The following is a 22,540-nucleotide window of genomic DNA, read 5'->3' on the forward strand; positions in this document are numbered from 1 at the left end:
ATGACCAATGCCAAACAACGATTTGACCAAAAATTATCGAAACACACTTTGCAATTCAAGCAGAAATGCTTTATGAATTCAGATTTTAATTCAAGCAGAATCGAGCACCCCCACCCTTATTTCTTTGGCTCAATTCCTGTGCGATTCACACTTCCTCCCCAACAAAGGCCCAACAAGAACTGCCCGAGGGCTCGCTTAACAAGTTAATGAGTAACACAGCCAGCTTTGCCTGGTTGCCCTGGCAATATATAATGCAGGAGGAAAAATCAATCTTCCTTTGCTCCCTGCCTGCCTCTTCTGCTCTGAGAGCCAATTGCTGTCCTTTGTTCTAAACAAAAACAAAGAGCCTTGTGGCACCTTGAAGACTGACACCTTTATTACGACCCACAGCTTCAAGGACTGCAAACCACTCCAGCAGATGACCACAACATACACATGTTTGTGCCTTAGTGTAATAGAACACTTGGCGATGGAATATATGTGCTTGCAGAGGTACATTGACCCCATCTTGCTATTATCTTCACGGGCACCCCATTCCGATCTCAGTGCCATAACAGGCTATTACCTCTAGATTGGACTATTGCAATGCACTCTACGTGGGGCTTCCCTTGAAGACGGCACGGAAACTACAATTGGTCCAACGCTTGGCAGCCAGACTCCTAACTGGGGTGAATTACAGGGTGTCAGTAAACCCCCTGTTTATTTATTTATTTACTACATTTATATACTGCCCCTTTCAGCCCAAGGGCGACTCGGAGCGGTTAACAATAGGCAACAATTTGATGCCGGTGTAGTTACAGCAAAATTAAAAAATTAAAACAATCATAAATACTTTAAAATACTAACAGCAATATAAAACATAAAAATTGTACACAGCATTTAAAAATATCAAATCATTGTCCGGTTGCGTCATCAGTTGTCCATAATATCATATATCTATGCCATATCTGGAAAGGCCTGTTTGAAAAGCCTTCTTAGAAAGGACAGGAGGGAGGGAGCCAATCTTATCACTCTAGGCAGGGCCTTCCACAGTTGAGGGGCCACCACTGAGAAGGCCCTGTCTCTCATCCCCGCCAAACGCATCTGTGAGGAAGGCGGGAGCGAGAGCAGGGCCTCCCCAGAAGATCTTAGCATTCTGGATGGTTCGTAAGAAGAGATACGTTTGGATAGGTAAGTTGGACTGAAACTGTTTAAGGAGCTCCGTTGGCTGCCGTTCATCTTCCAGTCCCAATTCAAGGTGCAGGTTATCACCTATAAAGCCCTAAACAGTTTGGGACGCTCCTACCTTCGTGATCGCCTCTCCTACCACAAACCTGCATGATCTCTTCGATCTTCCGGAGAGGCCTTTCTCTATCACAGGCTCGACTTGTGGGCATAAGGGAGAGGGCCTTTTCTGCTGTAGCCCCCCCCCCCCATGCTTTTGGAACTCACTACCTGGGGAGATCAGGCAAGCCCCTACTCTAGCAGCCTTCAAGAAAGAGCTAAATACTTGGCTCTTCCAATGTCCCTTCGGAGAGTGACTATTCAACCCATTTGTTTGTTCCCACCTACAATTTGCCCTCATGATAAAGCAGCTCCCCCTTTATAAAGGTTAAACCCCACTGCTCCTCCTTCTTGGGCTCCTTTCTTACAAATACACTTTGTATTCCTATCACACCCAGAGTTTTAACCTTTTAGCATTTTATCTCATACATCTGGACTACCCGTTGTGTTTGATTATATTATGTTATGTTATACAGTTTATTTTATTTGTTATTTCATATATTTTGTTATGATGTGTTTTTTGCTGTTTTGTGTCTAATTATGTTGTATTATTTTTGGGCTTGGCCTCATGTTAGCCACCCTGAGTCCCCTTTGGGGAGATGGTGGCAGGTTACAAATAAAGATTATTATTATTATTATTATTATTATTATTATTATTATTATTATTATTGAGGAACGACAATGACAATATTAGTATTCCTTGATCAGGGGTATGTTTTGACAATGGATTGGACCACAATGGACCTGACCCAGCTATCCAGACTGCCAACAATCCATTTATATGAAGTTCAACAGGGAAAAATGCAGGATACTCCACTTAGGCAGAAAAAATGAAATGCAAAAAGATACAGAACGGGGGGACAATGGTGGACTCGACAGCAGTATGTGTGAAAAAGGTGTTGGAGTCCTCGTGGACAACAACAATGTTAACAATGTCATGGGGCAGCAAAAAAAAAAAACAGTGGGATTTTGGCCTGCAGCAAAAGGAGTGTTGTGTCTAGATCCAGGGAAGTCATGCTACCCCTCTATTCTGTCTTGGTCTGACCTCACCTGGAATCACACTGTGTCCAATTCTGAAGAGAGAGGTTGACAAACTGGAATGTGTCCAGAGGAGGGAAACTAAAATGATCAAGGTTCTGGAGAACAAGCCCTATGAGGAGCGGCTTAAAAAGCGGAGCATGTTGAGCCTTCAGAAAAGGCTGAGAGGAGACATGATGAGAGCCACGTATTAATATGTGAAGGGAAGTCATAGGGAGGAGGGAGGAAGCTTGTTTTCTGCTGTCCTGGAGACTAGGACGTGGAACAATAGCTTCAAACTCTAGGAAAGGAGATTCCACATGAACATTAGGAAGAACTTCATAACTCTGAGAGCTGTTCATCAGTGGAACTCTTTGCCCCAGAGTGTGGTGGAAGCTCTTTCTTTGGAGGCTTTTAAACAGAGGCTGGGTGGCCATCTGTCGGGGATGCTTTGAATGTGATTTTCATGCTTCTTGGCAAAGGGTAGAACTGGATGGCCCATGAGGTCTCTTCCAACTCTATATCCCAACTTTTCTCAGTGCCAAACAAAATCAAGTCAAGGGTTGGGATCTCTTTATACTAACCTAATGTTCCAGCATGTCATGAAGTGTGCTAGTGTTATGATGTGTTTATTTATATTGTTTCTTATATTTTATTGTTGTATTTTTATGTTGTATATTTGCATTGTTTTATTGCTGGGCTTGGTGTCATGTAAGCTGCCCTGAGTCCCTTTGGGGAGAAAATGGCAGGGTATAAATAAAGTATTATTATTATTATTATTATTATTATTATTATTAGTGTTTATTTCACAGTAAGAACTTTTTTTACTACTGTAGACAAGCTCTATTTGATTTATTTCGTGTTGCAGATATTATTGCTACACAATTCATCTATTAGATACTGGCTATTAGAATAATGTTCGTTTTACAAAATTTGGCAGGTGAAGGAGATTTGCTCAAAGTAATACCGGATCACCCCACCTCTTAATTCGTCAGATGCAGAGGAAGAGACTTTGATACACATCCACTGATTGTGTGCAAGGCTTATTTTTAATCTTCTCCGTGTGGGAATTACCTGTGAATAAACATGTTTAGGGAGAAGCAATGTGATTATGACTAACAGAACCCTCTCAACAGGGGAAGGAGACATTAAATTCTATTCTGTGTCAGAAAGGTTGGAAATTTTTCAAAAGATTGCAGATGAGGAGGAGGCAGAAATAACATCTTTTAAAGAATGTTCATGCTTTGTTCCCATGTGTACCTTACCCTAAGTGGGTTTTTAAATTTGCAAACCTTTTCCTTTTATACAGTTTGAATAAGATGTCAAACCCCCCCCCCCCAAAAAAAAACCCTAGTTTGGGGCGTGAGCTTTTCACAAAGATAAAATGTGTGCATCATATGAGAACTACTTCAATGTTTCTCATATTTGTCCATATTAGAGATAAGGTTGTGTTCTTTCCATATACCATTTGTGGAGGAAAAATATGGTTGCATGCACATATTAATACCCACCATATCTGGCATGGGCAAACTTTTTTTGCCTTGGGGCTGCATTGTTGGCCCAGCCGGGTGGCCGGGCTGGGAGGAAGTGGTGCTGTTTGCACACTGGGTGTGGTGGCCCTGCAAGGGGTAGGGTCTGGGAAAGGGTATGGTCAGAATAGGGAAGGGCAAGACCTAGGTCATCCTCAGGTTGTTCTCAAAACATTAGGATTGGTCTGCTTGCCCCATCCTTATGTTGGGAGGAAGGTGGGACATGCGGCGACTGCCCCGATTCTCCTCACCTGATCCTTAGGCTGTTCTCTTGACATTATGCCAGGAGGAAGGAGAGACAGGCGGCAGCTAAGAGTGCTCCAGAGGGCACTCAGCCACCACATGCCTTCCTTGAACTATCTTCCTGGCATAAGGATGGGGCCACTCACACTGTTCTTATGCCAGGAGGAAAGCGGGACATGCGGCGACTGTCCCGATTCTCGTCACCTGACCCTTAGGCTGTTCTCTTGACATTATGCCAGGAGGAAGGAGAGACAGGCGGCAGCTGAGAGTGCTCCAGAGGGCTCTCACCCACCACATGCCTTCCTTGAGCTGTCTTCCCGGCATAAGGATGGGGCCGCTCACACTGTCCTTATGCCGGGAGGAAAGCGGGACATGCGGCGACTGCCCCGATTCTCCTCACCTGACCCTTAGATTGTTCTCTTGACATTATGCCAGGAAGAAGGAGAGACAGGCAGTGGATGAGAGTGCTCCAGAGGGCTCTCACCCACCACATGCCTTCCTTGAGCTGTCTTCCCGGCATAAGGATGGGGCCACTCACACTGTTCTTATGCCAGGAGGAAAGCGGGACATGCGGCAACTGTCCCGATTCTCGTCACCTGACCCTTAGGCTGTTCTCTTGACATTATGCCAGGAGGAAGGAGAGACAGGCAGTGGATGAGAGTGCTCCAGAGGGCTCTCACCCACCACATGCCTTCCTTGAGCTGTCTTCCCGGCATAAGGATGGGGCCGCTCACACTGTCCTTATGCCGGGAGGCATAAGGGACATGCGGCGACTGCCCCGATTCTCCTCACCTGACCCTTAGATTGTTCTCTTGACATTATGCCAGGAAGAAGGAGAGACAGGCAGTGGATGAGAGTGCTCCAGAGGGCTCTCACCCACCACATGCCTTCCTTGAGCTGTCTTCCTGGCATAAGAATGGGTCCGCTCACACTGTCCTTATGCCGGGAGGAAAAGGGACATGCGGCGACTGCCCCGATTCTCCTCACCTGACCCGTAGGCTGTTCTCTTGACATTATGCCAGGAGGAAGGAGAGACAGGCTGTGGATGAGAGTGCTCCAAAGGGCTCTCAGCCACCACATGCCTTTTTTGAGCTGTTCTCCCAGTATAAGGATGGGGCCGCTCGCACCGTCCTTATGCCGGGAGGAGGGAAAGATAAACGGTGGCTGAGAGTGCTCCATAGGGCTCTCAGCTGCTGTGGGCTGCCGTGTCCTTATTCCAAAAGGACAAGGTAATTAAAATAATAATAATAATAATAATAATAATAATAATAATAATAATGTGGGAGTTTCGAACCCAAACTGACAAAGTTTTGGAACACAATACGCCAGACATCACGATTGTGGAAAAGAAAAAAGTTTGGATTATTGATGTTGCCACACCGGGTGACAGTAGCATTTAAGAAAAACAACAGGAAAAACTCAGTCGTTATCAGGACCTTAAAATCGAATGGCAAAGGCTCTGGAATAACCCAGTACAGGTGGTCCCAGTGGTCATCGGCACACTGGGAGCCATGCCAAAAGATCTCAGCTGGCATTTGGAAACCATGAACATTGACAAAATCACGATCTGTCAACTGCAAAAGGCCACCTTACTTGGATCTGCACACATCATTCGAAAATACATCACACAGTCCCAGATGCCTTGGAAATGTTCGACTTGTGATTTTGTGATATGAAATCCAGCATAGAGATCTCGTTTGCTGTGACATACTGTGGTTTTGTGTCAGTAAAATAATAATTTTATTTATATCCCACCAACAACTCCCAAAAGGAACTCAGGGCAGCTTACGAAACACTTCAGGTGCAATATAACATAAACGGTACATGAGTAAAAACAATATCACATAAAAGTTATAATACAAGATGATTCCTCATGCCCCCCCCCCCCCAAATGGAATAAGATATTGTCTATTTCTCATCTTGTCTATTTATGAAGCATTGGCTAAAATGGAAACCTACCAGTTGAGCAGTCAGAACCTGTCCACTTTGGGTCGCAGTTGCACACGCCAGAGTCCAAAAGGAAGGTGCCATGACCTGAACACTGTTCTTGGCAGACGGGGAGTGATGTCTCACAGTTGACACCACCCCATCCCATGGAACAGTGGCATTCCCCTTGAACACAGACTCCATGGCCAGAACACATGGGATCTAAGCAGTCCTCTGGAAAGCAAGAGAGGGAAACAATGACATTGTGAACCCATAGCAGAGAAGTGGTGAAGCAAGCAAGCAAGCAAATAATGCTGAAGTCAAGTCACATTGTATTTGCATCAATAAAAATAACAATGACATCTAGAACAGACGAACAAGAGAAATAAATGTACAGACCTTCTTCACATATCTCGCCTTTATAACCAGGGACGCAAATGCAGATTCCCATGATGCAGGTGCCATGGCCAAAGCAAGTGGGGTCAATGCACTGCTCTTCTGGAACATCGCATTCAGGCCCTTTCCATCCATTGCGGCACACGCAGTGGCCCTTTTCATATTCCCCATTTCCACTGCATAACACCGGGCAGGAATCTGCATAAGGCAAAGGAAACATTATTTTTCACCCCAACCAGAGGAGTGCATTAACCAAAAGATTCCATTTGGGCCCTAGTTTGGTTATTAAATCAGCGCACTGATTTGCTTCAGAAGATCTGAACCCCATCTAGTTTCACATAGGCTTTAATAAGATAATGTGTTGCTGTCTATCAACAAAATCTACAATATCAGGACTATTATCGTCATCAGTGCCAATCCCTTGTGTGTTGGAAAAAGCAACCTTCTCAAGCCTCCTACACTATTTATTTGTTATTGCATATTGTATATACTGTATTGTATATGCGTGTATTGGTATGCTGTTTTCCTGAAATCTATGTTGTGGGAGGTGCTGCAGACCATGTGACCAGATCTGGGACTTGTTTAGACTCAGACTCCATTTTTAGGAGTACAGTACAGTTTAGAAGTTAGTAGAAACAGAATACTTTAGAGAAGAGACTCTATTAGAATCTCAGAACAGAGAGATGCTTTGGCTTTTGGACTGTTAAGATTAGAAAAAAAGATGATCTGTGTTATGGTCACAGAGAAACTACTTCAAACCTATGTAACTGGACTGATATGCAATGCACCTGTATGCCGAATACACAAAGTTTGTGAGTAAAAAAACTATGTTATTTTAACCAAAACTATTTATTTTTGGTCTCTTGAGAGCATAATTGAGGGCCGTTTTATACAGACCTATATCTCAGAATATCAAGGCAGAAAATTCCACATTATCTGAGTGTCGACTCAGATAACCCAATCCAAAGCAAATATTGTGGGATATAGGGCTGTGTGGAAAGGCCCTTAAACCAAGATGTTTTAAAGGAGAGTAGATGTTTTTGGGCAACTGAAAGAACACTTCTGAAACTCTACTATATATGTTTTTTGTGTATTGGTATATCTTTGTCCCTAACAGTTCAAATAGATATTTAGGATACCAGTTTAACAGCTAAGAGGCCTAACTGCCTTGTATGAATACAAGAGGATATTTACCATTAGAAGCACTTTAATTTATGGTTCGTGCAATTAAATCCTTCCTCATCCCCGAATCCTCCTTCCCGATAATTTACATTGTCCTACCTCCCAGTGTTTTAATATTTTATCTTTGAATTTGTGTATTTATGTATTTTATTTTATGGTTTTGTTATGCTTTTGTGTTATATTATGTGTACTGTACTGATGGGTGTGGCCTCATGTAAGCCGCACCAAGTCCCCCTGGGGGAGATGGAGCAGGGTATAAATAAATAAATAAATAAATAAATAATAATAATAATAATAATAATTATTATTATTATTGTTAGGGAGAATGTTGATTCAAATGAGTTTTAAACTTTTCTCAGGGAGATTCCATTTCCCAAAAAATTAAGGTGAATGCCATTTTCCAAAAAGTTATGGTGTCATTTTTCAAAAGTCTATGATAACTCAAAAGGTTATAATTTCCAACAAGGCCATGCCTTTCCAAAAGATTTTCCAAAATAGTGTAGTGGCCGTCTGTTAAAAATCTGTGAATAGCTGTGATGATGATGGTGGTGGTGGTAGTGGTTTTCAATGACAAATCCTTACCTCGTGCACAGTCAGGACCAAGGAACCCTGGAAAACAGTGGCAATGGCCAGATATACATTCTCCATTCCCGTTGCAGTTGGTGGAACAGTCATCCATGACTTCTGTTCAGGAAAGGAAGAGGTGAAAATTTAGGTGGAAAAGTGTACCAGAAAACTAAAGAAAACTTTTGACATGAGATACAACCCATGTGTTTGCAGCGGACTCCTCAAACAATAGGGCAACTTAATGTATTGTCGAAGGCTTTCATGGCTGGAATCACTGGGTTGTTGTAGGTTTTTTTCGGGCTATATGGCCATGGTCTAGAGGCATTTTCTCCTGATGTTTCACTTGCATCTATGACAAGCATCCTCAGAGGTAGTGAGGTCTGTTGGAACTAGGAAAGTGGGTTTATATATCTGTGGAATGACCAGGGTCACACCGTTTACAGAAAACCCACACACACAGATGGCTATCTACATAAAAACAACCATCGCCCACGTAAAAAAAGAAGCACAATTAAAGCCTTGGCAGACTCTGCAAAAAGAATCTGCGAAGCCCACCTCCTCCAAGATGAACTGAACCACCGAAACCGGGCTCTAGAGGCCAATGGAGACTCCACCTCAGACATCAGAAGAGCTGCAAGACCGAGAACAAGCCACGAGAGTCAAGACCAAGATCCAGCCAGAGGAAAAGTGTTCTTGCCAGACATCAAGGGAACCACTGACCGCATAGGGAAGCTGATGAGGAAACACAACATACAAACTATAGACCCACCAAGAAAATCCAACAAATGCTACGTTCAGCAAAGGACAAGAGGGATTCTCTCACCTCTGCAAGAGTCTATCGTATACCATGCAACTGTGGACAAGTCTACATAGGGACCACCAAATGCAGCATTGCCCAAATACGAATCAAGGAACATGAAAGGCACTGCAGACTACTTCAACCAGAGAAATCAGCCATAGCAGAGCACCTGATGAACCAACCTGGACACAGCATATGATTTGAGAACACAAAAATGCTGGACCACTCTAACAACGACCATGTCAGACTACACAGAGAAGCCATTGAAATCCACAAGCATGTGGACAATTTCAACAGAAAGGAGGAAACCATGAAAATGAACAGAATCTGGCTACCAGTATTAAAAAACTCTAAAATTACAACAGCAAAACAACAGAGAGGAAACAATCAGGGACATCTAATCACCTCTCAACAAAAGATTGCACCAGGCACTGCCAGGCCATCAAATGCTAATCAAGGTGGTCAGTTGAAACATTCACACCTAGCTCCAACAGACAAGAATTCTTTGTCCCACCCTGGTCATTCCACAGATAAACCCATTTTCCTAGTTCCAACAGTCCTCTCTACCTCTGAGGATGCTTGCCATAGATGCAGGCAAAAGTCAGGAGAGAATGTCTCTAGAACATGGCCATATAGCCTGAAAAAAACCTACAACAACCCAATAGGGCAATTCGCAGGCACAAAAATAAAATATTTCTCCAAATAGTTGGGCTTTGTTTCATGAATGCAGCACATCTATATAATCTTTCAAGGGTCAGCTATTAAGTAAACAAAACCAAACAGCTTGTTTGCCATTTTATCAGAAGCCAGGATCATAAAGGAGGACCACAAGCCAGGATCATAAACCAGAATATGCTCTTGTCTTGTGAATCCTGGTATATTTGGGAGTGAAAAGCCAGCAGACCAGATTTAGGCAACATGTTAAGCAAATTATTCACTTCTGGCTTGTTTGGCTGCTTATGAAGCCGCGGGAGGCAGAGGAAATCACATACACGGAGACACAGTATGTTTGGCAAGCCAAGCTTTCTGTTCCATCTGAATTAGATTCAGAGCTGACATCCTGCAACAAGAAGTAGTATTTCATTCTACAATGAGAAATGTTTATACTGAGCACAGTCACATTACATTCCCTACTACTGAAATAATTCTAAAAATGAAGTGTTTATTGGGTAACAGTCAAGGCAATTAACATCGGCGTGCTATTTCTGGAATTGGTTGAAAATAGGGTTCTCCACACAACCATTAAAATCACTCCTTAATTTTGGAAAAGCACCCGACTTTTAATATAAAATAACACATATTACTATCTATAAATGATGGAACTGGAACACACATAGAAACAATTACCAAATCAAATATCCTACTCTGATTAAAGGTGGTACATTTTAGAAGAACTGTGTACAGTGCATTTAGTTTTCTTTAGAGTTGCAATCACACAAATGAATTGGTGGTAGAACTTCTTAAAGAAACTATTCTTCTGAATGATCCAGAATTCCACTAAGGACATTCTCTAGTAAATTAGCACTATAGTAATAAAATATTAGGAAAATGAGTATTAGTTGCTGTGAGTTTTCCGGGATGCATGGTCATGTTCCAGAAGCATTCTCTCCTGACGTTCCACCTACATCTATGGCAGCATCCTCAGAGAATGTGAGGTCTGTTGGAAATTTGGCCAGTGGTGTTTATATATCTGTGGAATATTGCCTGGGGTCGGAGAAAGAACTGTTGTCTGTTGGAGGCAAGTGTGAATGTTGCAATTGGCCAGCTTGATTAGCACTGAAAAACCTTGCAGCTTCAAAAACCTTGCACCTTGCAGCAACAAAAGCTTGGCTGTTGTTGCCTGGGGGGTCCTTTTTTGGGGAGAGCTGTCAACTGGCCCAAACACTGAGGATAGCTGCTTATTGTCACTGGGATTGTGAATGACTTTTACTATATTGTATATTGTTTACTCTATTCTCAGCTTGGCAAAACTTGGTACATGAAACTAGGAATACTTGGAAACAAGACTGTCATGAAATTCCAGTGTTGACGAGACCGAGGCAACTTTTTTCCTTGTATCCATATAAAGTTTTTCCTGACCCCAGAAGTGAAAGGAAAGCATTTCTCTTGCCCTTACAACCAGATAAGGGTTTCTTATCTCTCTTTTCCTGCAGACGGATTTACCTTCATTGCACCTGAGAACTTTGCCCCTGTTTAGAAAAGACTTGCTTTCTATCTTCACTCTCATGAAATTCTGCACCTGACAAATCATCTTCAGAAGACAGGTTCTCAGAGAAAGACTGTTGAGGGCCTCTCCCAGGAATGTGACCTTGTGAATCTTCATGAGACACCTCGGGCCTGTTGTCTGGGCTTAACTCAGGCCCATACCGACCCTCATCCCCATTGCCAACTGTCCCAGGCCCAGAAAACCCTTCATCCCCATCCTCATCGTGTGCATCATGTAGTTTGAAGGATGAACTACAACAGCTACTGAAAGTAATTTAAGATTGTTGCAGAATAAATAAATAAAATCCAATAATCTACACTGTTGGGAAGTAAATAATAGGCAATCTAATCTTACCTATGGCTGTTGTCAACATCAGGACTTGCTCCATTTTCTTGCCATCATTGTAAAAGGCCATGTGCCAAGCCCCTTGATCCATAAATTCTATGAATCCAGTTTCTTGCATGGACATCAAGATCAGATTCCTGGGGGCATGCTGAGGTTCCTCCGAATGTCTTGGCTCCTGCTTGATTAATTGCTTCCCATCCATCAGTTTTACAAAATCAAACTGAAACAACAATGGTAATATTATGATGAGTTCCGCTTCCCCTCTTTGCATGTAGCCTGTATATTGCAGGCTGTCAAAGTCAGTTCTAAAAAAAAGTAGTTTAGGAACTTTTCCCTTCTTTTCTAGAGCATTTATTTCCATATTTAAACAAGAAAAATGCTATTCTAATTTTCCCTGTGAAGAGTAGAGACATCACACTGGCAATGAAGATCCGCATAGTTAAAGCAATGGAATTCCCAATAGTCATCTATGGATGTGAGAGCTGGACCATAGGGAAGGCTGAGCAAAGGAAGATAGATGCTTTTGAACTGTGGTGTTGGAGGAAAGTTCTGAGAGTGCCTTGGACAGCGAGAAGATCCAACCAGTCCACACTTCAGGAAATAAAGCCCGACTGCTCACTGGAGGGAAGGATAGTAGAGGCCAAGATGAAGTACTTTGGCCACATCATGAGAAGACAGGAAAGCTTAGAGAAGACAATTATGCTGGGGAAAATGGAAGGAAAAAGGAAGAGGGGCCGACCAAGGGCAAGATGGATGGATGGCATCCTTGAAGTGACTGACTTGACCTTGAAGGAGCTGGGAGTGGTGACGGCCAACAGGGAGCTCTGGCGTGGGCTGGTCCATGAGGTCACGAAGAGTTGGAAACGACTGAACGAATGAATAACAACAATTTTCCCTGTAAACGCAGTGCCAGTGATCTGCCTGGGATTGAAGTATAGACATAATTACAACAACTGGAACAAGTATTTTAATTGGCTATCAGGTTGGTGCTAAAATGTAGGGAATTACACAGCCAACAAAATATACCCCTTAAGGTAATCATCTTAGTTGGTTGTTAAGCACAGATAGATGCAATGGGAGCAATGAGGGAACAAAGACAGATGCATCTTAAGGGCAAGGCTCATACTATTCAGCATCAGGGCATGGGCTCTCCATGCAGAAGGCAAGAAACTCAATCTTTGGCATTTCCAGATCTGAAGCCCTGAAGTAACCAGCAAGAAATTACTTCTACCTGAGATCTGGGAGAGCTTCTGCCAAGGTAGACCATTGGTCTAGCCCAGCAGCCTTATTTTGCATAAGGCACAAAAATCTTCTCTCTATATAAAAGTCAAAGTATTTATGCATACATATTTGTTTGTCTATTTGTACCGCAAAGGCTGTTGTTAGGTGAAGTGGCCCTCTGTGATGCCACTGGGAAAGGATGGTCACAGATGTGAGGAGAAGGAAAGGTGGAAGGGAAGAGACACAAAGAGAGTCATTGTGGGGCAGGCCCTCTCGGTGGTGGAGAAAGAAGAAAGATAGTGGAAGGACGGAAAGGGAAAAGGAAAGGGAATGGAAGAAAGGGAGGTAAGGGGAAGAGAAAGAAAAAGGAAAGATGAAAGAGAAAGAAAAGGGAGAAAGGTATGAGAAGAAAGAAGGAAGGAAGGAAATAAGGAAGGAAGGAGACAGAAGATATGAAAGCCAAGAGCAGTGGCCTCTCCTACAGCTGGACAATGCCAGAAATGATATAGATAGATAGATAGATAGATAGATAGAAAGATAGATGATAGATATTCCCAGACAAAGAAATATTGCAAAGCAAATAATTGCAATATCTATGCTCTCAGCAGAAGAGGTGCTGTAGGATCCCTGGGCTTAAACATCAGGAATCCTTAATGCTACACACTTGTAGAACTATGATTCCACTTTTAATTACAACTGTTCTCTCTTATGGAATGCTGGAGCTTGCAAGCCAGGAATGACTTGAACACACACACATGTACTGTATGCAAATGTGCACACACTAGGCATGTGCATTCAGGGAAAACCTTGTTATTTGGTGTCTTGCAATTGGGAGGGTTGTTTTCAGGTTTTTTGTTCCAGGATGTGAAAATCAGACCATTATGGGGGGTGGGGCTTCCCACCCCCCAGGCCCGTAGCCAGGATTTTGATTCGGGGGGGGGGGGGGGCTGAGTCTGAGTGAAAGAGGGTCTACCCTACCCTTTTGTATTGTTACCCCAATACCCCCATGCATATGAGATATATTGAGCATGGTGATCAGATCATGATATGAATAAACATAACAGTTTAAATAATGTACCAGTAAGGCCCTTTCGCGGACCACCATGAGAATTTCAGGGGGGGGGGGGCTTTGGCGGCTTCATGCCTGCCACCCCCCATAATGGAAAGAGAATGCATGAGTGGCGGGGTGTGCAGACAGGCCCAGAAAACGTGCACGCCTGCCAGTGCCTGCAGTCGAGCCTGGCATCCTCCAAGCCTGCTTGCCCACCCCACCACACACCCCACTATACTTTCCAAGAGTGCATGTGTGACAAGGCCTGCCTATATGCCTCACCATGCACACACTCTCTTTCCAAGGCAAGGAGGAAAGTTAGAAAGCAGGCTGTAGACAAGCTTTTGCATTGAGCAGATTTTTGTGTGTGGAGGGGGCTTCCCATTTTGTGATTTCAAATAAATGGAAGACATGAAAGAAATAGTAGAAATGAATTTTGTGCACATGTCTAGCAGACACACAAACACACAAACAAAAGCGTACATTGGATGCTTAAAGTCTACCCAGCTTTGCTATGCAATGTCAAGTTTCCTGCTGGTCATACAATTCAATTTATACATTTCAATTTTTTTCACCAAATAGAGTCATTGGTTTCCATTTTTTTCCATTTCTTGTAACCTGCTAATGGACAACTGGAGAGTTTGTGTAAGAGGCAGGCATTTTCTAAAGGAGCAATTGCCGAATAAGTGGTTCTGCTGTTTTGTCAACAGGACACAAAGCCTAATCAATGTTCTACACCTTTGAGGCTGTACATGAACAAGAGGCTGATTGTGTGCCTAAAGAGGGTCTCTCTGGTTCCATATTGGTTTGCAACTACACAAGGGCTGATAAAAACGGAAACCAGTGGTCTCAAAACTGAAGTTTTGTACATCTGTCCCTTTGCATAGGGCAGTGGTTCTCAACCTTGCTAATGCAATGACCCCTAAATGCAGTTCCATATGTTGTGGTGACCCCCAACCATACTATTGTTTTCGTTACTGCTTGTTACCTGTCATTTTACTACTGTTATAAATCGTAATGTAAATATTCGATATGCAGGATGTATTTTCATTCACTGGACTAAATTGAGCACAAATACCCAATATGCCCAAATGTGAATGCTAGTGGGGTTGGGGGGAGGACTGATTTTGTAATTTGGGAGTTGTAGTTGCTGGGATTTATAGTTCACTTATAATCAAAGAGCATTCTGAACTCCACCAGCAATGGAATTGAACCAAACTTGGCACACAGAACTCCCATGACCAACAGAAAATACTGGAAGGGTTTGGTGTACATTGACCTTGAGTTTGGGAGTTGTAGGTCACCTACATTCAGAAAGCAGTGTGGACTCAAACAATGATGGATCTGGACCAAACTTGGCACGAGTACTCAGTATGGTGAAATGTGAACATTGGTGGAGTTTGAGAAGAATAGACCTTGAGATTTGAGAGTTGCAGTTACTGGGATTTATAGTTCACCTACAATCAAAGAGCATTTTGAACCCCACCAGCCATGGAATTGAACCAAACTTGGCACACAGAACTCCCATGACCAGCAGAAAATACTATATTTTCTGATGGTCTTTGGCGACCCCTTTGACACCCCCTCACGACCCCTTCAGGGGTCGCAACCGCCAGGTTGAGAAACACTGGCGTAGAGGTAATAATAATAATAATAATAATAATAACAATCTTTATTTATAATAATAATAATAATAATAATCTTTATTTATAACCTGCCACCATCTCCCCCAATGAGGATTCGGAGCGGCTTACATGGGGCCAAGCCTGAACAACAAATTACAATACAAAAATACAAATTACAATAAAATAAACAACATAATAATAAAGTAAAAATATCAAAGCATATGAACAGTATACACAAAACATAGAAACCAAGGATAAATGATATTACTTAATTATTATTTAAGCCAAGGGTAAATTATATTATTTAATTTTAACAACCAAATGCTTTAGAGGTAGTTGTAGAACATTATATCTCTTCATGATGATTTACAAAATCTCCAAACTTCTTCCTACTTTCCAGACATAAATTGATAGTTCTAAAATTGCAAGAAAAGAAGGCAGGAAATGCAGGAGAGGTTAAAAAAGAGGTTAATATCAAAAATGTTTTAAAAAGGGGGATAATATCCCAAAAAAATCAATTTCATAGTCAACATCAACCTACAGAGCTCTCTCTGAAAATTATCACACACCATGAAAATGCTACTTTTTACAACAACATAAAATTAAAATACCTGTGTGTGAGTGGGAGGAATGTTGCGTCTGCCATAAATCCCCAACAGAGAGTCCTTTGCCAATGAAACATTAAATTTCAGGTACATTGGATGATGGATCATGATCTGGAAACGCCAGAAGAGGCCTGGGGGGATTGTTTGCATCACTTGGTCTCCAATTTCAATTTCTCCGGTGTCTATTGCCTGTCCTTTCTGAAACACTATTTCTCCAAAAATTAGGGAAAGGGGGCAGGGGGAGAGAGAAAGGCTTGCTGTCATTTAAAAGGCATGGAAAGAGCAATCTATTCCTAAATACAGATTAACTTCTTGAAAGAAAACATGACTGTCCAGTAAATTATCAAACCTCACACGGCTACATTATGCTACTGCATTAATTACAGTTTTGCATGGCTGGAATTCTGACAGGTTATTAAGCTGGTAAAACCTCAAGTCATGATAACAGTTTTAATTTTTATATGCATGCAAAAGGATACATCCTGGACCCATCATTGTTTTGCAAGCACTTCTTCATTCAACTACAGTGCAATGTTAGTGCAACAGGCACAATATAAAAACTGGCCAAGTGTGCAAACAGGACTCAGAATGGCCTCCAGAAAGATATACACACGCTTTATTTATATTCCACTCTATCTCCCCGAGAGGACTCAGGGCGGATATGAGAACATATATATGGCAAAGGTTCAATGCCTTTATATAATTGACAAGGACAGACAATACATAACAGAGGTAAAGGCTTTCCCATCATTTTCCATCTAGAGGCTGTGCTCGACTCCGACCATGAGGAGGTGCCGTTACTCCATCTTCCATGCCAAGGAGCTTTTTTCTCAAATTGTCAACATGTCCTTATGGATGCCTTTTATTACCTCCCTGCTTAAAGCAGTACTTATTTATCTACTCACACTGCTGTTTTTGATCTGCTAGGTGAGCCGAAGCTTGGCTAACAGCCAGGAGCTCACTCCGTCCTGAGCTTCAACTGTCAACCTTTCGATTGGTAAGATTTTCTGTAGCTGGCAGTTTAACCTGCTGTGCTGAAGCCTGGTCCAATAGTCTATTGAATGGTTTGGATGACTAATGAAATGTTTGTTTATTTATTTATTGTATTAATATACTGCTTTTCTCACCCCCGGGAGGACTCAAAGCAGTTTACAACATCCTAATGGCAAAATTGATGCCAGACATACATGTAAAAATACATAATATCTAAAAAATAACATATAACTATGAGTTATAATAGTGCCTTTAATGTCAACATAAGTTTGTGGATCCTATAGGATCTTGGGCAATAATTCCACTCATGAGACCAGATAACCAGATATATAAGTCTGTATAACCAGATGTATAATGCTAGGAAGCAAAGCGGGTTAAACAGCTGAGCTGCTGAACTTGCTGACCGAATGGTCAGTGTTTCGAATCCGGGGAGCAGGGTGAGCTCCAGCTTTTGCCAACCTAGCAGTCCAAAAACATGCAAATGTGAGTAGATCAATAGGTACCACTTTGATGGGAAGGTAATGATGCTCCATGCAGTCATGCCACCCACATGACCTTGGAGGTGTCTACGGACAACTTCGGCTCATTGGCTTAGAAATAGAGATGAGCACCACACCCCAGTTGGACACATCTAGACTTAATGTCAAACAGAAACCTTTACCTTTTATAAAGCTAGGAATTCAAGTATGTCAATCCCAAAATACAAGTCCCCAATAGCTAAACAATGTAGAAAAGCTAGTAGCAACCATGGCAGACTTAATCACATATGATCCATTTCCTAAAGAGAAGAAAGCTTGGACATCTCCTCTTGGGAAAATGAAGAAAGCTAAAAGGCTGTGATTACTTCCTCTTGCCACAATCTTCTATCGAATTCTAGAGAACTGGAACTTATATTGGCATTGATCTACCATTCTGCCATTGAGTCAATGGATCTACTCTAATTGGGCCTAGCAATTTTTTTTTCAATTTTATATATTTTTCCAGGCAGACTTAAGCAAGTTCTTGAAATAATTAATTCTGAGCCCAAGAACTGGAAACCTTGAGGGGGTGGACCAAAAAGATATTATCGGTGAAGTCTGTGCTATTTCCAGTTCTGGGTGAAGGTATCTAATTATATGCTACGGATATTTATCAGTTCTGCCTGGGGGCTCCCCTATCAATGGAATAGTGAATTCACCCTGAATTTTAGTTGGTATCTTGAAAGATCTATGCAAGCTTATTTCAAGGACATGGTTCAGAACTATGGACAGCTCCTTTAAAGTCCACATTATAAAACGCATTCATTACCTTGCTGATGAAGCCCCGGTGTTGCAATGAGTTAAAAAAGATATGGGCAAACCCCCTGGGTTCTTTTATCAGGCCCTCCTCTCTCTCACCATCCTATCCTTCCTTCCTTCTCTCTTTCCTTCCTGCTTCCATTCCACCCTCTCATCCTTCCCTCCCTCCCTCCCTTCCCTCCCTCTTTCTCCTTCCATCCTTCCTTTCCACCTTTCCTTCCTTCCCTCTCTCCCTCTTTCTCCTTCCTTCCTCCTTGTCTTTCCATCCCCCTTTCCTCCCTCCTTCTCTCTTTTTCCTCACATCCTTCCCTTCCTCTCGTTTATCCTTCCTTTCTTCCTTCTTTCATCCCTCCTTCCATCTCTCCCTCTTTCTCCTTCCATCCTTCCCTTTCACCTTTTCATCCTTCCTTTCTTCCCTTTTGTCTTTCTTTCCTTACCTCTCTCCCTCTTTCTCCTTCCATTCTTCCCTTCCTCCTTTTTGTCCTTCCTTCCTTCTCTCTTTCCTTCCCCCTTACTTCCTTCCCTCTCTCCCTCTTTCTCCTTCCTTCCTTCCTTTTTGTCTTTCCTTCCCTCTTTTTCCTTTATCCTTCCTTTTGTTCCTTCCTTCCCTTTTTCCTTTCTCCTTCCCTTCCTTCCCTTTTGTCTTTCCTTCCTTCCCCCTTTCCTCCCTCCTTCCCTCTTTCTCCTTCCATCCTTCCCTTCCTCCCTTTGTCTCTCATTTCTTCTTTCTTTCATCCCCCTGCCATCTCTCCCTCTTTCTCCTTCCATACTTTCTGTCCACCTTTTCATCCTTTCTTACTTCCCTTTTGTCTTTCCTTCCTTACTTCTCTCTCTCTTTCTCCTTCCATTCTTCCCTTCCTCCTTTTTGTCCTTCCTTCCTTCTCTCTTTCCTTCCCCCTTCCCTCCCTCCCTTCCATCACCAGGCAGCCAGTCCTCCTAGCAGGGAGTTGTGGCCCCCAAGTTAGAAAGTTTGCCCATGCCTGGGTGAAACCCTTGTGCCAGCTGAACTGCTGTCCTTCAGGGTGAGCTACCGTCTGTCAGCTCCAGCTTCTCATGCAGGGACATGAGAGAAGCCTCCCACAGGATGGTAAAATATCTGGGTGTCCCTGGGCAATGTCCCTGCAGACGGCCAATTCTCTCACAACAGGAGCGACTTGCAGTTTCTCAAGTTGCTTCTGACACAATAAAAACAAACCCTTGCTGATCTAGGTCCATCTGCACTGTCAAATGAATGCAGCTTGATACCACTTTTATTGCCGTGAATCCATGCTATGGAACCATGGAAGTTTTCAGGTTACAAGGTCTTTAGCTTTCTCTGCCAAAGGATGCTGGTAATTCATCGAACTCCCAGGATCTCATAGAATTGAGCCACGGCAGTTAAAGTGGTACCAAAGTGCATTAATTTGACCATGTAGATGCAACCATAGAAGCCATCACCGAGCACTTATTTCAGTGGTTCTCAGCCTTCCTTATGTCTGTTATTTTAACAAGACAATCCTTCTTCCGTCTTACAGGAGCATGGTTTATGTTGCCTTTTAGCTGCATGGGTTAGCATTCCTTTGCATTTCCCCAGGGTTGCTATAGACCCAGCAGCACCCTGGAAGTTAAACAGTATCAGAGTCTGGAGAGCCAGGCTGCAGGCCCTCTGCAGTTATGGGTTTAGAAAGTATCTCTTTGGGTTAGTAGTCTGCCCTTTTTCCTGGGGTTGAGATCTCCATTTCGGAATTTCCCCTGCCTCCTTCAGTAGAGAAAAAAGCCTCAGGTGTGCTGTTGGTCAGACAGGTAGCTCTGAAAAGCCATTGTGAGTACAATTGAGTACAATTGAGTTATTGGGTTATTTAGACCAAGAAAGAAATTGAGTTATTAAGAAAGGCAATTGAGATAGAGAAGCTGATTGAGTTATAGATAGAAACTGAGAAATAGAGAGAAATAGTTATTGAGTACTATTGAGCATTACTTCACCTCCAAAGCTAACCTTGAGCAAAGATAGGGGAAGACCTGATCTTTCTAACCATAGCAGCTCAGGGTTAGGGTGAAAGATCCCAGGATTTTTTCTACCATTTGGAGAAAAGCTACCTCAGTAATTGAAGAAAAATGGAAAGAAAGAACCTCTCTATGGTTTCCCAAATTGACTGTTTGTGTTGTAACTTTATCCAGCTGTGCCAAGTCTGCCAAGGACTTTGGAAATAAACATTTTGTTGATGTTAATATCTTGACTGGCATCAGTTGCTGAAAGTATTGAGTTATTGCTTCAAAGAAAGACCCCCAGCGGTTCACCCAGATATTGAGCATTACTTCATCTCCAAAGCTAACCTTGAGCTTAGATAGGGGAAGACCTGGTCTTTATAACCATAGCAGCTCAGGGTTAGGGTGAAAGATCCCAGGATTTTTTCTACCATTTGGAGAAAAGCTACCTCAGTAATTGAAGAAAAAGGGAAAGAAAGAACCTCTCTATGGTTTCCCAAATTGACTGTTTGTGTTGTAACTTTATCAAGCTGTGCCAAGTCTGCCAAGGACTTTGGAAATAAATATTTTGTTGATGTTCATATCTTGACTGGCATCAGTTGTTGAAAGTATTGAGTTATTGCTTCAAAGAAAGACCCCCAGCGGTTCACCCAGATATTGAGCATTACTTCATCTCCAAAGCTAACCTTGAGCTTAGATAGGGGAAGACCTGGTCTTTCTAACCATAGCAGCTCAGGGTCAGGGTGAAAGATCCCAGGAATTTTTCTATCATTTGGAGAAAAGCTACCTCAGTAACTGAAGAAAAAGGGAAAGAAAGAACATCTCTATGGTTTCCCAAATTGACTGTTTGTGTTGTAACTTCATCAGGCTGTGCCAAGTCAGCCAAGGACTTTGGAAATAAATATTTTGTTGATGTTCATATCTTGACTGGCATCAGTTGCTGAAAGTATTGAGTTATTGCTTCAAAGAAAGACCCCCAGCGGTTCACCCAGATATTGAGCATTACTTCATCTCCAAAGCTAACCTTGAGCTTAGATAGGGGAAGACCTGGTCTTTATAACCATAGCAGCTCAGGGTTAGGGTGAAAGATCCCAGGATTTTTTCTACCATTTGGAGAAAAGCTACCTCAGTAACTGAAGAAAAAGGGAAAGGAAGAACCTCTCTATGGTTTCCCAAATTGACTGTTTGTGTTGCAACTTTATCAAGCTGTGCCAAGTCTGCCGAGGACTTTGGAAATAAATATTTTGTTGATGTTCATATCTTGACTGGCATCAGTTGCTGAAAGTATTGAGTTATTGCTTCAAAGAAAGACCCCCAGCAGATCACCCAGATAAAGAGAGAAGCACATCTTAGTTTTAATGTTATAGTGCCTGGGTGTGACGGCACAAACCTTTATTCTAAAAACAAAGTTTCCTTCTTTTTTTGGAAACATGGAAGGCACAATGTCATTAATCACAAGCCCCAATTTTCAAACACTAATAACAAATTGGGATGAATAGATAGGAAGACCCTTAAATGGGGTGAACTAACACTCCAGCTGAGAATCCATAGCCTATGTTTTTCTATGCAGCCCTGACTCAAAACAAAACTTACCAAGCATAAGAAAATTGTACATCTCCTTCCTGTTTCAAAGACATCTAGAGATACTGACTAAAAACAACCTCCTCCTCCTTTTTCACAAACCATTACCTGGGAAAAATGCTCGAAGATCTATTTTGCTGATATTGACACACGGCAAGCCACATCAGTTATATTGTTTAGTACAATAACTCTAAGGTCAAGGGCGGAACAATGTCTTTAAAGGTAATGGTAATTCTGGTCAGCATTGACGGCTTTTAAATGAGATTGTTACTGTCTCTCTTAAAGCCTGGCTCTCCTGGGAGGCGAAAAAATATATTGTAGTATCAGATGATATTATTCAGCCATGACATGATGCTCTTAGGGAAATAGTGCCTTCTTGGCAGAACTGTCCATCATCCACCCTATTATGGTAAATGTTCCTACTCTATAATTGTCAAGTGAGATGCATAAAGGTTATCGATGGGGTGGTTTGTATAATGGGGGGAAAGGGTATGGATGGGAAATGTGTGGTCCTCAAGATCTTATGGGATTTCAACTCCCAGCATGTTTCCCCATTGGTTATGATGCATTTGAGCAACACCTGGCAGCTATCATATCCCCCATTTTTCTCCAAACATGAAACTGATGGGATGTTCAATATTTTATAACCTGCAGTTACAGGAATCAAGATGGACTCCTCCCCAGAATTGTCCCCATATTTGAACATTAAAATGTGTTGTGAAGGAATTATTTGGTGGTATTTGAAATAT

The 22,540-nt window shown here is 42.3% G+C and overlaps 1 protein-coding gene across 10 annotated transcripts in view; it reads right to left on the reverse strand.

The window, feature by feature from the left end:
- Positions 1–22,540, reverse strand: part of TENM1 (teneurin transmembrane protein 1) — a 453,498-nt gene that overhangs the window by 158,839 nt on the left and 272,119 nt on the right. For 5 of the 10 annotated variants that reach the window (XM_067471568.1, XM_067471566.1, XM_067471567.1 and 2 more), the window contains 5 exons: positions 15,982–16,181; positions 11,483–11,693; positions 8,139–8,240; positions 6,378–6,572; positions 6,012–6,212 (listed from right to left, as the gene is read on the reverse strand). In XM_067471568.1, coding sequence (XP_067327669.1) covers positions 6,012–6,212; positions 6,378–6,572; positions 8,139–8,240; positions 11,483–11,693; positions 15,982–16,181 — 909 coding nt within the window. Of the gene's footprint in view, positions 1–6,011; positions 6,213–6,377; positions 6,573–8,138; positions 8,241–11,482; positions 11,694–15,981; positions 16,188–22,540 lie in introns of all 10 variants that reach the window. The other 5 variants (XM_067471563.1, XM_067471560.1, XM_067471561.1 and 2 more) reach the window with 1 other exon arrangement.

The sequence above is a fragment of the Anolis sagrei genome, chromosome 10, assembly GCF_037176765.1.
Source record: "Anolis sagrei isolate rAnoSag1 chromosome 10, rAnoSag1.mat, whole genome shotgun sequence".
Taxonomy (NCBI): Eukaryota; Metazoa; Chordata; class Lepidosauria; order Squamata; family Dactyloidae; genus Anolis; species Anolis sagrei.